At 37.3% G+C, this 17,928-nt stretch overlaps 1 protein-coding gene across 1 annotated transcript; it reads left to right on the plus strand.

Annotated features, from left to right (window-relative positions):
* The first annotated feature begins 362 nt into the window (after positions 1 to 362).
* On the plus strand, positions 363 to 5,705 carry LOC107818078 (protein EXPRESSION OF TERPENOIDS 1). Its single transcript, XM_016644008.2, has 4 exons — positions 363 to 1,107; positions 1,765 to 2,106; positions 3,387 to 4,040; positions 4,292 to 5,705. Exons 1-3 carry the CDS (start codon positions 783 to 785, stop codon positions 3,779 to 3,781), a joined length of 1,062 nt encoding a protein of 353 aa, XP_016499494.2. The 5' UTR covers positions 363 to 782; the 3' UTR covers positions 3,782 to 4,040; positions 4,292 to 5,705.
* The last annotated feature ends 12,223 nt before the right edge of the window (positions 5,706 to 17,928 follow it).

The raw sequence follows: 17,928 nt of genomic DNA on the forward strand, positions 1-17,928 counted from the left end.
ATAATACCTTATGTGAAATAAGAATATCGAATTAGTAATACATGGATAAAAAAAAAATAACAAAAATGCTCTCGCATTCTTTAAATTTATTTCTTTGTTTACCTTGAAAATATCAAACAAAAAATAACTCACTCTATAAATATTGCATTACAAATTTTTACATTATATTTATTGTATTGCTCATTCTTACATTATTAATTTAATTTTTATATTATAAATTTTGCATTAATTTATTGCATGTAAGACTTGAGTTAGTGTCACCGTAGTAGTAGAGAGTAAAGACTTATGATGTTTTTTTTTTTTTGGGCCATGGCGGCGTTTGCAGAGCTGTAATATAACTCTACCTTTATTTTAATGTTTCCAACACAAGCCACAACATAGAAACATAAGGAAAATAAAGGTCCCTTCCTCACTTCTTCTTCGATTAATCTCTATCCCCAAAATTCTTCATTACTTTGTCTCTCCAAGAAATTAGAAAGAGCTAAACCTTTTTAATTATCTTCACAAAAGTTGCAGCTACTAAATGCTCCTCCCTTTTATTTTCCAGCCTCTAAATTTATTCATCACTTTTACACGCTAATATATAGTAGTGCAGACAAGAACTTTTACTTTTTCATTTCTAATTTTATAAAGACATTTTCTAATGAAGAAAATCTCACAGAAATCTAAGGGGTACAAACATCATTGTTGGGTTATAATCAAGGAAAGTGATCGTGCATTTCTGTTATGGATTGTCATGAGTCACAATTGAACTACGAGGAAAAAGGATTAAAGGTGGCAAAATGGCTAATTTCTTTTCACTAGACGGAAGAGGAAGTAGCAGCCAAGATCAACAGCAAGAAATTAGCAGCAGTCACCACCGTACCGTTAACCCAGTACCCACAGAAATCAGTGCAGAGAGTTGGTTCTTGTACAGAAATGATCATAATCAAGAAATGCCCACTTACAAAGGCTTCGAGCTATGGCAAAGTACAACTCCTCAGCATCAATCCGAACAACAACAACAACAACAGTTTCGTCACCCAATTTATCCTTTGCAAGATCTTTATTCCACTGCTGTTGGATTAGGTGTAGGGCCCAACCAAAGTGGCTTTGACATATTTGCAGGTGATCAACAGCGGCGGATCAAGAATTTACACTTGACGAAATATTCTATTTGTGAAGTATCCATACTTTAAAAATTCTTTTTGAAATTTATTAGTAGTTGAACTTATATTATTCATATGTATATTCATATTCCTCATAGAGCCAAATCTATAATTTAAATTTGATGGGTTCAAAATTTATGCTATCATTACAGAATCATTGCACTTTATCAATTTTGAGGTTAAAATTTTAGGTTTTTTTACTCATGAAATTTTACTGATATTTTTTTACTTATATATCTTGCTCCCTACTCTTCTGGTTACTGGAAAATTACACAATATAGATAGATTAACTTTTTGTTTTTAATTATATGTTGAATTCTTTGCGTTTATTTTTTTATATTTTTATACTCCTTAATAAAAAAATTTAGCTCTGACTTGCTCTGTGTAAAAATTAAGTATTAGATTTTAGTTGCACGTGGTGCATCATTTATGTCGAAAATATTAGATTCATTTGAATCCATTTCTCAAAGGCCGCATCCGTTTTTTGCAAAAAATGTAGCTATGACTTGCTCTATGTGAAAAATAAGTATTAGGTTAAGTTAAACCTGGTAAGAGATACTGTATCATTTTATGTCGAAAATATTAGATTCAGAAAGGCCGCATCTGTTTATTGCAGGTGATCATGAGGCATCAAGATCGGGGTTTGTGATGATGAGGAGTGGAGGAGGTGGAATTAGCTGCCAAGATTGTGGGAACCAAGCTAAGAAAGATTGTCAACACATGAGATGTAGGACTTGCTGCAAGAGTAGAGGGTTACAGTGCCAAACTCATGTTAAAAGCACTTGGGTTCCAGCCGCTAAACGGAGAGAAAGGCAACAACAACTTTCTGCTTTGCAGCAACAGGAACGACATGATCAGTTGCACTTAGATCATAATAATAATTATAAACCTAAAAGGAAAAGAGAGGATCCAAGTGCTTCCGCTCTTGTTTGTGCTCCTTTACCTTCAAATACTAATGGTAAAGTTCCTATTCCCTCTTTTTTAATTCATGTAACACAATATTGTTTTTAAATTTGTTTCAAAAGAATGACATTTGTTTCAATATTTTCAAAATACTTGTAACTTAATTATATTTCTAAATTTTGTTAATGAGATAGATTTATATCACAGAAATATTTATAACATATTTTAGTCTTTTCTTTTTCTTCATAAATTTTATGTCCTGTCAAACACAACAAAACAACAATAACAACCCAGTATAACCCACTAGTGGGGTTTGGGATCTTACCCCTACCATGAGGTAGAGAGACTGTTTCCAATAGACCCTCGGCATCCTTCCCTCCAAGAACTCCCCACCTTGCTCTTGGGGTGACTCGAACTCACAACCTCTTAGTTGGAAGTGGAGATTGCTTACCATTAGAGCATCCCCTCCTATCAAACACGTTCCTATGAATTCGAATTGAGGGAGTATCTTTCTTCCTTTGTTTGTATAAACACATAGAGTCTCGAGATTCATCATGTAAAGGAGCTAAGGTTGCTTGCCTAAAAGAATTCTATATAAAGTAAGTCTAGAAAGAAAAGCCCATAACCATAGAGTTTGATGAAAGTCTAGAGAAACGCTACAATGCATTAGTAAAATCGTCAGCTTTTCCTTCTTCTAGCTCGTTGTCATTCTTTTCTCATCACATTCTTTTTTTGGGGGGGTTTTCCCGACAAAAGATTGACAAAGAATACGCTATTATATATCTCCCTTCTCCCCATTTCTCTCTCGTTGCATTGGTATCTATGTATGCACACTCTCTTTTCTCTAGACCTGCACAAATTTATTTCGAACCCTCCAATTTATGTATGATAATTCGCTGTATCAATTGTTGATTAATATTAGATTTAATTGTTTACACTGATACTAGTATGTTACATTTAGTGGCAGAGCTAGCTTGAAGAAAACCCTTCATTGAAAATCATACCGTCTAAATGGTCAGAAACTATTTCTTTTTGTTATATATAAGCTGTTGAATTATCTTGACATATGGAAAATTGTTAGTGCAGTGGCAAAAAGAGGGTTCAAAAATTATTTTTGGTCACAAGTTCAAAATCTTAGGTGTGATACTTTTAAATCCCCTTATATAAATTGTACATGCAGGTTGTACTATTTTTATCAAGTTACTATTAATTAATGCTGGCGATAAAAATTTACTTGTGATGATTTTTTCAATGATCTAATTTTGTAAATATGTTTTACGTGGAACATAATCTCTTATTGCGAGTATTTAAATGTAGCGTGTTTGATGTTTATAGGGTTAGAAGTGGGAAAATTTCCAGCAAAAGTAAGTTCAGCTGCCGTATTTCATTGCATCCAAATGAGCTCAATTGTGGACGCTGAGGATCAGTTAGCATATCAGGCCGCTGTGAATATTGGGGGCCACGTGTTCAAAGGAATTCTATATGATCAAGGTCCTGAAAGTCAGTATAATAATATGGCTGCAGCCGGTGATACTTCTTCCGGTGGTGGAAGTGGTAGTGCTGGCGTTCCACACCACCATAACTCCGCTGCCACAGCCATCGCAAGCGGCGGTGCTGCAGCGGCAGCGGAAGCCTCAAATTTTCTTGACCCTTCTTTATTTCCAGCTTCCCTTAGTACTTTCATGTCAACTGGTACGCAATTCTTTCCACCTCCAAGATCTCCTAGATAAAAAAAAAAAAGTCTCATGACCGAATTGACATTGACTTTTTTACTGTATTAATGTGACACAGCTATGTTAGTTTTTAGTTAGAGGCGGCTCAAGAATATGAATGTTATGGGTTTGTGTTCATATTCACCACAAATCATTTGATTTAATGGGTTCAAATTCTATTATGTTAGCACATGTATTGAATTTGAGACAATTACTGAATTTATGTGAACCCATAACTAAAGCACTACATTCGTCTCTTTCTAGGTAATACTATATAGTACTCCCTCCATTTCAGTTTATATGAACTTATTTCTTTTTTGGTCCGTTCCAAAAAGAATGACCCCTTTCTAAATTTGGAAATAATTTTGCTTAAATTTACAATTCTACCATTAATGAGAAGCTTTTATAATCACACAAATATTCTAGGCCCCATTTTGACTTGTTTAGGACCACAAATTGCAAAAATCTTTATTTTTTCTTGAACTCCATGCCAATCAAATAGGTTCATATAAATTGAAACGGATGAAGTAGTAGTTTAGAACAATGACACACGTTGATGATTCGAAGAGATTCCAGGAAGAATAGGAGCACGAGATAGGAAAAATTAACGGGAGAAAAATGAGGGCGTTATGTCTGATTTTTAGTAGAAATACGGATGCAGAGTTGAATTGTTTACATGTATTGTTTGTTACACGTTTTTTTTTATTTTATATGGTAGTATTTGACTGAATATAAGGGTTTTGACTGAACATGATCAAGAGTTTAAGAAAGAAATAAATGCTTTTGCCATGTATATCTCTAGAACTAATGGTCTAAAACTTGTCATGATATTTAAAGTTTAAGAAGTTTTTGAATACAGAAAATGTGTCATTTTAATTCTTTTTAACATACTAAAGGAAAGAGGTTACTTCTTTGTTTGGAAAATGTACAAATGTAAATCATCGTAATTTTACCCTTTCTTTCACTATATATCTTGTACCAGCAATGCAATAAGTAGCAATACCTTTTTCTGTTGCCATGTTATGTCGATGGTATTTTAAATGATCTTTTGCATATGGGAGAGATGTGACTTGTATGCAATAGGAGATACTATATGGAATAGCTTTTGATTTGATCAAGTTTGATTAAATGCATTGCCTGCGGGCGGGTCTATTAAGTCAAATCTAATTATGTGCCAAAAGATAACAAAATTAAACAACATTTAAGAGCATTCACACAAGATGCATCAAAGTGTTCTCTATTATTGTTAATAATGTCTACTTATATGCAGTAACTGTGGGAAAAACATTATGTACTTTAATTTTCCTTTTTATCCAATTTTTCTGTCCTAATGCATGTTATTCTCTGATTTGAATTGAAGGCGTCATATCTTCTTTTGAGAATATTGCCCCAGGTTTTTTTCTCAGAATCATGTGTGTACAAATATGATGTCTTTTAGATTTACATATTAGCTAGTAGGAGTAACTAACTTAGTATTCTGTTCATCATCTTTCATTTTTCTAATTCATGAAGAACGAATTAGTATAATATGTCCTCTGTATTTTGGAATATTTTAGTCTTTTAAGTAGTAAATAGTCTTCCCAATTTGCAATTATGGGCTTGTTAGTTACTTATACATTTTTTTGGGTTTGAAATAAACCACTCCAACATTCTTTCTGCAGATTATAAGCAGATTTGGAGTGTGTCTAATACCTCTGTGTTTATGAAAAATAGTGGATAGAAAACGTAGAAATGTGGATTATTGTAATTATACTTGATGATATGCAGCATGAAAAAAGTATCATGCAGGTAGAAAACAGAAGGGCGTCTAGAAAAATAACTATACCATGTTATTGATGGGGAAATATGAATTTTTTGTGGTGACCATCGCCATTTGATTAACCTTGTACTTGTGGGGAGAAAAGATTACAACTTTAGATGAATAAGTTCATTCCGCTTTTAATTACACTAGTGTGGCAAAGTGAAACTGTGGTAGAAGAATTAATTATTAATATGTGAGGATACATGAATTTGTTTCTTTTTTCTTTGTGGGGACTAGTGAAGTAAAAATTAACTTTTTCATCCGTTTCAATTTACTTGACACTATTTTCTTATTATTCTTTTTAAAAAATGACATATTTTGTATTTGAAAACAATTAACTTTACATTTTTTATTTTTTTCTTAATGAAGAGCTTTTTATAACGAGACAAATCTGATAGCATGCTTAATAGACACTTTAATATTATGATATATTTAAGACCATAAATTTTAAAAATATTTATTTATTTCTTAAACTTGTGTCAATTTAAACTATGTCACATAAATTGAAACAGAAGAAACAACTATGGCCGTGCTTTTCAGACAAGAAAAAACTAAAATATGAATGTCCAAGACTGCAATGAATTTTAGTTGAATAGAACACCCGTGCCAGACCATCCATTGTTGACAAGATTGAGGGATGAAATTCTCATCGTAGTACAGAAGAATACTTGTAATGACCCGGCTAGTCGTTTTGAGCTCTAGCATGTCGTTCGGCGGTTTGAGACTTTGAGTAGCTTCACTTCATGTATTACAAATTGTACGTGTAGTCGGAATTGAATTTCGGAAAGTTCAGAGTTGATTCAAATGGAAAATTCTAATTTCGAAAGCTTTAAGTTGGAAGAATTAACTAAGGTTTGACTTTTGAGTAACAACCTCGGAATCGGGATTTGAAGGTTCCAATAGATTCGTATGATGATTTCGGACTTGGGCGTATGTTCGGGTTGAGTATCGGGTCACCCGGGAGCATTTCGGCGCTTATTGTGGAAAGTTGACATTTTGAAAGTTTTAGAATTTCCTAAGTTTGGTTTGAGGTGGACTTGGATGTTATCGATGTCCGTTTGGGATTTCGAGCCTTGGAATAGATTCGTGTAGTGATTTGTGACTTATACGTAAAGTTTGGCGTCATTCCGGAATGTTTAAGTATGAATCAGATGCGTTCGTCGAAGTTTGAAAGCATAAATAAAGGTTTCGATCGTCAATTTATAGTTTTGATGATGTTTGATGTGATTTGAGGCCTCGAGCAGGTCCGTGTTATGTTATGAAACTTGTTGGTAAGTTCGGATGGAGTCCCGGGGGCCTCGGGTGTGTTTCAGACGAGTTGCAGATCACTTTGGAGCTTTGTTGTATTGCTGAAGGGCTTGAGTACTAGTGCAATCGCACCTGTAGAAAAGGGCCGCAAATTCGACGCCGCAGAAGCGGCGGAACCGCACCTGCGGAGGGAGGCAGCGCAGAAGAGAGGGCGCAGATGCGCCACAAGCACCGCAGATGCGGCCGTCTAGCTGGCCTGGGTTCTCGCATGTGCGAGATTGAAGCCGCAGAAGCGACCAGGGGACCAGATATGCAAGGTAGCGTTGGGCAGACTTTATTTTTATACGGGATTTGGCCCACTTTCTTTCATTCTCTCTTGGCTTGGGCGATTTTTGGAGAGCTTCAAGGGGAGATTTTCATCAACCATTGCAAGGTAAGTAATTCCCACATAATATTAGTGAAATACATGGATTATATGTGCATTTAAACATGAAAAATAGTAGAAATTGTGTGATTTTGAGAGAAACCTAGAAATTGATATTTTTGGATTTTTATCACAAAATAGGACATGAAATTAGGAATAAATTATATATTTGAGTTAGTGATATTATGGGTAAAGTTTATCTTTAAACAATTTCGAAATCTGGGCACGTGGGCCCGAGGATTGACTTTATTGACGTTTCGAACGGAGTTGGAAATTGTTATAAATTGTTAAATTGTAAGCATTGGAGTATATTTTGATTGATGTACACGTTGTTTGACTAGTTTCGGGATGTTTGGCTTTGAGTTGAGGTGTTAGAGAGGCGTTAGAGCCGGTTATGGAACTTCAGAGCAAGGTAAGTCTTATGTCTAACCGGTTATATGCTACTAGTTGTGGGTGCTACGTACGCACGAGGTGACAAGAGTCCGTACGTAGCTAAAGCATGTTTATGTCCGGGTAGACTTAGGACTTTACCATGTAATATTTGAAATATTTGAACTCATTCTGCTGGCTTAATTAATTGAAATTGTAATTGAACTTGATTTTGAAATATATACATATATATTAGGACGAGCCTTATTACCTTGAGTTGTTGGCAAGTTATTTGAGAAATGGTAAAGGTTATACTCACCTTGTGAACATATATTTTATCGTAAGCCCGTGTCTCGTAATTCGATAATTCCTTTCTTTTCTTGTAGAGCTGGCTGAACGCCTCGGTAGTATAACAAATGCATCTATAGTTCGTGCCGCTCGACCCTCGGCAGTGTACATGTTATGATGGGATCGGGCCGTTCGCCTCGGCAATATTATATTCCTTCTGAGATCTGGCCGTACGACCTCGGCATAATCATGCGTTACATCGCTAGCAGTCCGAATATTCACAAGATTTTTCCTTCTACTCATGCCTTACATTTTTATATGGTATGTCTCATTCATTTGATATTGATACTGGATATTTTCTGAGTTGTTGAGATAGAATACGAGATGAGAGATTGATATCATTTAAAGAAATTATTAGAAGATTGCGTTAGTTATAGATTTACCTCATTACTACTATTATACTTCTTATCTGTTTATGATTTACCATATTGATTTATTGGACCACTAGTAAATGTCAATATCGACCCTTCGTCACTACTTCTCCGGGGTTAGGCCCGATACTTACTGGGTACGCGTTGATTTACGTACTCATGCTGCACTTCTGCACTAAATGTGCTTGATCTGACAGGTTTATTTGGTGATCATCTTGGCGCGTAGGCACAGTTGTTGAGGAGACTTTATATGGGATGCATTCCAGACTACGCATCGCAGTCCACAGAGTCTCCATCATACTATTCATTTTATCTTGTCTCATTTACATTTTAGATAGATATTGTATTATTATTGTACTCCTTAGTAAATTCTCATGCACTTGTGACATTGAGTTTTGGAATATACTTGTTGATGCTTACGGTTCTGTATATTATCATCGCCTTCCATTTCTCTTACAAACTACAAATTTTGTACATTCCCATGGATTTAAAAGTGTAAATTTCTTTCTTATTAATACTTATGATTTCGAAAGTAATAAAATAATCAATTAAATTGATCAATTATCGTTGGCTTGCATGACGACGGCGTTAGGCGTCATCATGACCTATAGTGGATTTTGGGTCGTGACAGCTTGGTATCAGAGCTCTAGGTTTACTTGGGTCTCACGAGTCATGAGCAAGTCTAGTAGAGTCTTGCGGATCGGTACGGAGACGTATGTACTTATCTTCAAGAGGCTACAATGATGTTAGGAGCACTTCCCTTCTTGATTCCTCATCGTGCGATTTGATTTCTTTTGCGGCTTGTACCTTTATTTGCTTCCTTTTCAATCTTACGTGACGTGGGGTGCTTGTTATCAATTGGGTATCGAGGAGTTCTCTACTAAAAAAATAGGTTTTAGCAACGGACAAATTTTATAGCTAAATAGAAAAATCTGTCGCTAATCTCATTTAGCAACGGATTATCAAGAAATCCTGTTTGCTACGAGCGTTTTAGGGACAGATTAGCGACGTCGTTCGTAGCTAATTCCAAATTATTTTATAGTGAACATTGTAGTGGTACTGTAGATATGGTGCAGGATGTTTATCCCTGCGTATTCGGGCAGGCTATTATCGTCACCTTGCGGAAGAGTGTACTGTCGTTTCAGCCCAGTATCTATATTTCCTATGGTTTCGAGCCTATGCATAAATTATTATGATGTTCATGCATTGTTATCGCACAGTGTTGGTGTAATGGTAGGGTATTTGTTTATGTGTCCAGGTAGTAAATGACTCGAAAGAAGGATTTCTCAATGCATGGTTTAGAGGTTCGGCATTTTACTCCAGCGAAGTAAAGGCAATCGGACTATGGATGTTCAGGCTTTGGTTGATGGAGTAACGAGACTTGATATTTTCAAGCATAGTGGAATTCTCAATTGTGATGTGGTATCGTCCTCCTTGATTGAACGCATTAAGCATCTCATGTGTTATGATCTTCTTGATTTGTCTTCGGGGCAGGGTGTGGTGAAATAGTGTCTGGGGAGCGGTTGTCAGAGATGGCGGTGTATAGTAGTTTTAGAACCGAATCGATGTTTCTAAAGTTGATGGCTTGAGAAAGATGATCTTGGAAGAGGCTTAGAGTTGGTAACAATTTATTAGTTTAGGTGCTACAGAGAAGGATTTTGATTTGAGGCAACATTGGGGCAGCGAAGGATGAGGAAGGACATGGCGGGAGGTGTCACGCGGTGGTGGAATTGCTAGCAGGTCGAGTATGAAAAGCAGATGTCAAGAAATTGCTTAAGGGAGGTGGTTTGACCGAAGTGGGATTAGTAGAGTAGAATATAGATTCTGTGGTAGGAAATCCACTTACCTTGAGGAAAGTTTAGAGCGATTTGGGAATCATGGTGGATTATGACTGAACCTATGCATTTCATTTGGGATGGTGGCTGCTGGACAGAGGAAGCTTGATTGTGGTAGAGGGAAGTTTGCTGAAAATGAAGAGGTGTGAAACGTGACTTCGAGTTTGGAATGTATTGTCGGACTTTCAGTTGATGACTATGAGGAATGAACTGACTTTTACAGTTGGCGGACGAGAATGGGCTTCGGAGGGTTTACTGATTTCGTGGTAGTTGTGCCCAGTGCAGCATCGTTGGAAGATATCGGTATGGAAATTCCACAGGTGGGATATCTCCTATGAGCAGGTCAGCAGATGCGTGAGTTTGATGAAGCTTGTACGAAGAATTCTACTTGCTACCTGGTAAGAGCTCGAATATGTGATTGTGGCCGATGATTCGGAATGTTCATGAAACGTTTAGCAAAATATTTCGAGAAATTTGGTGGGGTAAAGGTGCGAGATATTGGTAATTGAGAAGGAGGAATCCTTGCAGGTTCTAGATTTATCTAATTGTAGCTTAAAGTTAAGTGGGGGGAGCCCACCGTCGACGATTGGATTGCGTGGTTGTGTGCTTGTGCGATTTCTGATTATCGGTGCATTGGTGGATCAATTATGACTAAGGAAACAAAACATCAAGGGTAATTCGAGCCAAGAAATTGATAAATGTGTGCTATATTTTGCCTTATCGATTCATGTGCAGGTTTTGGGAAGACTCAGAGTTTATGCTTCTTGTGGATATGATGTACAAGGAAAAGAATTCAGCCGGTTACTTCTTTAAGAGGGTGTTCATGTTCTAGCAAAGCGTTGGAGTTTGGTTATATTCGGGACCATGTCAGAGTGGGTGACTCTCAACAACGGTCCTAGTGGGTTCAAAAATTAAAATGCAATGCCTAAGGATTTTGGGTCTATTGTATGGTTAAGGATCGAGTTTTTGCAGTGGATTATGAAAGGGGCTTGGAGTGTTCTATGTTATCATCGGGTCCACAATGCAGTATTAGAGGAAAGGGAGAAATAGCTTCGGATTTACGGAAGGTCTTTACAGAATGGGTGTACTAGTTGGAGATGCTATTGTGCGCTTGATGAGGGTATGAGATGGTTCATGAGTATTGAGATGATGTGGTCTCGTGATTCAGATCACTCGAGATGAGTGCGGATTGAGTTCGTTATGTTTTTGAATGGAGCTATTATTATTTCTAAGGTAGGTCAAGAGTGAGTCGGAGGAAGTTGGGTCGGTTGGTAATGGTTTGAATCAACGTGATTGAGGCAATGATCAGTTCCTTCGGCGTGTTAATGTTATACAAGTGATTTGTGGCAGTACGTGTGGGCTTGGCAACCACCATAACTTGATGGATTTGGGAGGCATTTGATTCAAATGGACTTGTTGTGTAAATGGATTACGGAGGAGTTATGGTGGTTTAGATCACGACTTGAGGTTTGTATTTTCTGTGGTTTGGAAATTCAGTTGAGTGTTTCAATGATTCTTCTGAAATGAGTTAAGTGAAAGGTTTGTAGCCAATGAAGTATTTATTCTACTAGTAGTTCAAGGGTTATGATGAATTCTTGTACTCTCGTGTAGAGGCTTGATAGGTGCAGTGAGCGGCATGTGAACTGGAAGTTAAGGATCAGGGTTGCGGTTTGGTGTTGATAAGAATGTCATGAGCTCAAATGAGCATGGAAGAATTCAGATATTCAAAGTAAGCTGGCATTTTCTTTAGTGTCACCTGAGAAAGGTGTCCTGTGTACGAGGCTTTGTGTACTAATTTGTGGATTCTTGATTTACTTTACAGTATTAGTACGGTTGGTGGTATGGAGGTGCAGACTTTGCTACCTGGTGCGGAAGGTCGTGAGAGCGTATCCTACAGGGAAATCTGTATAAGTGTGACATGTTAGTCATTTGATTATTAAAGATTGAAACCAAGCATGGAGATTATGGTACTATCGTTAATGTGAGAGTTTATGTCTGGAAGGCACTCTATTCCTTTGGTTGTGAACTGTGGGAGTTTGTTCCGGATTGGGTGGCTGGCCGTGTGTGTCATGAATAGGGCCATTGTGGATCCTTGAAAGGTTGTTGGCCCAGTATGGTATGATCAGAATCGGCTGAGGTCCGTTGGTGGGTCTAATATTAATGTGTGCTCTACGTCAGGTCGGACACGTTCATTCGGTATAGCATTTCTTACGGAGGAGTCTTCAGGCATTGGATGTTATTCTGCCGTCAACTATTCTATGTAACACTCTATTGTGCAAGGTGGGTTGTGATATGGCTTGATTATTCACACATGTGTTGTGATCCCGTGTAGTTTATGGTGTTATATGAGCAAGATGACTCTCGAGATGCAGGTCATTTATTGCACCTTAGTCGTACTTGGGTTTTGTAGCGTATGGTGTTATCCATCTCCCCAGAGATTGTATTATGCACTTGGCGTTCTTGTGGTCGATATTCGGGTATTTCGTGGGTATTAGCATTCTGGCTCGGTAGGTGTTTCCTTATAGATTGTTATGTGTGGATCGGGTGGCACGCCGCCACGGTATGTTATTTGGATTGGGTTGTATGGCGCAACGGTATCATGTGCGGATCGGGTTGCACGCCACAACAGTGAGATATAGAGTACGGTTCCATATATCTATTCTTGTGTATTTTGTTCCTCATTCTCTGAGAAAGGTTCATAGCGTCTGTTCGACCGTTTTATTCGTTACGCGGGCTGGGTAGTTCTTTTTCAGAGTTCGTTCTTCCTTATGTGTCATTTTCAAGTTGTAGCTTGTTAGCGTATTGATGGCGTCATATGAAATTCTGGGCAATATTTGAGATGGCTTATTTTCTGAGCAGCTGGTATTGGGTGTGACGAGGTTATTGGACGCGATCAGAGTCATGTAGGGTATATTAAAGAGTAAATATCGTTATTCAGTTCAGAATGAGGTAATGGTTCTTGTTAGGAGGAGAGACTCCATGATTTATTGATTCGGCAGGTGGTTATTAGTTTCTACACATCTCTTCCGTCATGGCAGTATTGCGAGAGTTGGAACAGGGCTCATATGTGTTATGAGGTGTATTGCGGGTATCAGGTTTGTGAAATTCAAGCTATTGTGGTCGGAGGATATTATTATGGGCAACCGACTTATGTGGTGCATGGTGTGATTTCAGTATTGGTGCATGATCATGTTTTGGTACAGTGTGTAGTGATTGATATGGTGTTCGATGGTTAGAATCAGGTCTTGTAGAGAAATTCGGAGGTTGGAATTTGGTTCTAAGGCTTATTGATTAATAAAAGGGTGGATCTTCAGTCTGGATAGAGCTAATGTGCTCAACTGGGTTATGGTGGCACGAGTAGCTGTACGAGGTGTTAATCAGTGATTTTGGACAACTCCGGAATAGCTTTTGGAACGTTCGAGGACGAACGTATATTTAAGTGGGGGAGAATATAATGACCCGTCGTTTTGATTTCTAGCACATTGTTTGGTGGTTTGAGGCCTTGAGTAGCTTCACGTTTTATATTACGACTTGTACGTATGGTCGGAATCAAATTTCGGGAAGTTCAGAGTTGATTTGGATAAAAATTCTAATTTCAGAAGCTTTAAGTTGGAAGAATTGACTAAGGTTGGACTTTTGAGTAAACGACCTCAGAATCGGGATTCGAAGGCTCCAATAGGTTCATATGATGATTTCAGACTTGGTCGTATGTTCGGGTTGAGTATCGGGTCACCCGGGAGCATTTCAGCCCTTATTGTGGAAAGTTGGCATTTTAAAAGTTTTAGAATTTCCTAAGTTTGGTTTGAGGTGGACTTGGGTGTTATCGATGTCCGTTTGGGATTTCGAGCCTTGGAATAGGTTCGTGTCATGATTTGTGACTTGTACGTAAAGTTTGGCGTCATTCTGAAATGTTTAAGTATGAATCGGACGCGCTCGTCAAAGTTTCAAAGTTTAAAGAAAGGTTTCGATATTCTTAATTTTAATGATGTTTGATGTGATTTGAGGCCTCGAGCAGGTCCGTGTTATGTTATGAAACTTACTGGTAAGTTCAGACGGGGTCCCGGGGGCCTCAGGTGTGCTTCGAACGAGTCGCGGATCACTTTGGATCTTTGTTGTATTATTGAAGGGCCTAAGTACTGGTGCAATCGCAGCTGCGGGAAAAGGGCCGCAAATGCGACGCCACAGAAGCGGTCAGGCAAGCGCAGGAGTGGATTTTGGTTGGGAAATACTGGGACCGCAGATGCGGTCATTTCCACGTAGAAGCGGGGGCGCAGATGCGGCCAGCAACCTAGCCTGGGTTCTTGCAGGTGCGAGATTGAAGCCGCAGAAGCTATTAGGGGACCAGAGATGCGAGGCAACACTAGGCAGACTTGATTTTTATACGGGATTTGGCACATTTTCTTTCACTCTCTTGGCTCGGGCATTTTATTTGAGAGCTTCAAGGGGAGAGTTTCATCAACCATAGCGAGGTAAGTAATTCCCACATGGATTATATGTGGATTTAAACATAAAAATTAGTAGAAATTGTGTGATTTTGAGAGAAACCTAGAAATTGATATTTTTGGATTTTTTACACGAAATTGGATATGGAATTAGGAACAAATTATATATTTGAGTTCGTGGTATTATGGGTAAAGTTTATCTTAAAACATTTTTGAAATCCGGGCACGTGTGCCCGAGGGTTGACTTTATTGACTTTTCGAGCGGAGTTGGAAATTGTTATAAATTGTTAATTTGTAAGCATTTGAGTATATTTTTATTGATTTACACGTTGTTTGACTAGTTTCGGGACATTTTGGCTTTGAGTTGACGTGTCAGAGAGGCGTTGGAGCCGATTATGGAACGTGGGAGTGAGGTATGTCTCTTGTCTAACCTTGTGAGGGGGAAACTACCCCCTAGGTGATGTGATTCCTCTGTGTGGGTGTTACGTACGCACGAGGTGACGGGAGTCCATATGTAGCTAAAGCATATTTATATCCGGGTAGACTTAGGACTTTACCATATAATATTTGAAATATTTGAACTCATTCTGCTGGCTTAATTAATTGAAATTATAATTGAATTTGATTTGGAAATATATATATACATATATATTAGGCCGAGCCTTATTACCTTGAGTTGTTGGCAAGTTATTTGAGAAACGGTAAAGGTTATACTAACCTTGTGTTCATATATTATATCGTAATCTCGTGTCTCGTAATTCGATAATTCCTTTCCTTTCTTGTGGAGCGGGCCGAACGCCTCGGCAGTATTATGTACCACACTCTCATGGGAGCGGGTTGTTCGCATCGGCAGTATAATAGATGCATCTATGGTTCGTGTCGCTCGACCCTCGGCAGTGTACATGTTATGATGGGATCGGGCCGTTCGCCTCGGCAATATTATATTCCTTTTGAGATGTGGCCGTATGACCTCGGCATAATCGTGGGTTACATCGCTAGCAGTCCGAATATTCATGAGATGTTTTCTTCCATTGATGCCTTGCATTTTTATATGGTATGTCTTATTCATTTGATATTGGCACTTGATATTTTTTGAGCTGTTGAGATAGAATACGAGATAAGAGATTGATATCGTTTAAAGAAATTATTAGAAGATTGTGTTAGTTACAGATTTACCTCATTACTACTGTTGTACTTCTTATATGTTTATGATTTACCATATTGGTTTATTGGACCACTAGTAAGTGCCAATGTCGACCCTTTGTTACTACTTCAGGCTAGATACTTATTGGGTACGTGTTGATTTACGTACTCATGCAACACTTCTGCACTAAATGTGCAGGATCTTACAGGTTCATTTGGTGATCATCTTGGCGCGAAGGCGCAACTGTTTAGGAGAATTTACGTGAGCTGTATTCCAGACTATGCATCGCAGTCCATAGAGTCTCCATCGTACTATTCATTTTATCGTGTCTCATTTTACATTCTAGAAAGATATTGTATTATTATTGTACTCCTTAGTAAATGCTCGTGCACTTGTGTCACCGGGTTTTGAGATATACTAGTTGATGCTTACGGTTCTGTATATTATCATCGCCTTTCATTTCTCTTACAAACTACAAATTTTGTACATTCCCGTGGATTTAAAAGTGTAAATTTCCTTCTTATTAAAACTTATGATTTCGAAAGTAATAAAATGAGTAATTAAATTGATCAATCACCGTTGGCTTGCCTGACGACGGCGTTAGGCGTCATCACGACCTATAATGAATTTTGGGTCGTGACAATACTGTTTCACTTTTCATTCTCTTGCATGCTTTCTTACAAGGGTATATTTTCTGAGAAAACCTGGAAACTAACTTGGTAACTAGTTGACATTATATTTAGAAGCATACTTACAACTTACAAGAAAAGTGTGCTTTATGTTGTCTTATCGATTCGTGAATTATATTAGACCAGGAACGAAAGAACTCAAGGTTGTTTGCATCTTCCATATTATGGCCGAAGTTAGTGGTCCAATATCACTGCTATTATTGGATGGAACTCCTCTCATTACTTCCTCTCCATTTTCCCCAAGTTCTTACTTAATTAGTTAAAATAAGGTTCTAGCCATGGTTAGAATAAAGATATGCCATATTTACTCCATAAAAATTTGGCAATCTCATAATTCTAGCTACACTTTTTTCATCCATAAATTTATTATTTTTCAAAGTTCTAACCTTTCTATTGACTATATATTCCACTTTAACTCTTATCTTAACTATATATTTTAGTTTTTAGGAAATATTTTGAGTATCAATAATGCACTGGATCAAATTTGCTAAAATGTAAATTAATATGACAATATTTAAAATTTGAAAATTTTATCGTTGGTCTAACCAAATACAAAAAACTGTACTCAAACTCCATAATCATGGTTAGAACCTTATTTTAACTAATTAAATCTAAACCATTGATTATAAAATATAACAAGTGTCTCACATCCAAATGGAGAGGATGGAAATGGAGAGGAGTTACGTCGGATATTATTGTTTGAATATCAATCAAATCACTATTGGCTTGATCTTGTATTGCTAGATACAAGAGAAGAACCCTTTTAACCGTGAGGTGCCTGCCATGACATTTTTGGGACCATACGAGTGTAATGAACTATCGTTGTACGTATAATCGTCTTTTATATTTTCAACAACTTAGGGAGTGATATGCTTTTTATCCATGTTTCATGCATGTGAGTACACGTGCTTTGTAGTATTTGAGTCTCTAATAATTTAGGAAGGAGTCATTGGACTTTTTAGGTCTTCTTGATAGCATATATTCCCTCCATTGCATTTTATATGATGCACCAGAAATGCAGTTTAACAACGAATGAAACTTGTAAGTTAAAACAAATAAGATATAGATATTTGAGTGATTATAGTCATCTCATTAAAGGTACAGTAAGAAAGTTAAAATTATATTATTTCTAAAAATATAGAAAGATATCATTCTTTTTTAACAAACTAAAAAGTAAAACGCATCACATTACTTAGGTGTTAGGACAGAGGAAATAGTTCTCCTTTTCTTCCTTTTTCATGTTCTTTTGATTTTGTGGGTACATAAATTAACGTGGATTTACATTCTGTATTTTTGGAATTTTTGCTTATCTATCTAATATTAAAAGGAAAGCAAAAAAGCCTTCACGTTAAGTCAAGTTGCACCCTCACAACAGGCCACTTGGTAATTTAGGACAATAATAATATTAAAAGAGAGGGAAAAACCTCCATATTAAACAAAGTAATAGCCTGGCAGTAGGCAACTTGGCAATTTAGGACAATGCAGTAAAATAGG

Source organism: Nicotiana tabacum, chromosome 17 (genome assembly GCF_000715075.1).
Source record: "Nicotiana tabacum cultivar K326 chromosome 17, ASM71507v2, whole genome shotgun sequence".
In the NCBI taxonomy this organism is placed as follows: domain Eukaryota; kingdom Viridiplantae; phylum Streptophyta; class Magnoliopsida; order Solanales; family Solanaceae; genus Nicotiana; species Nicotiana tabacum.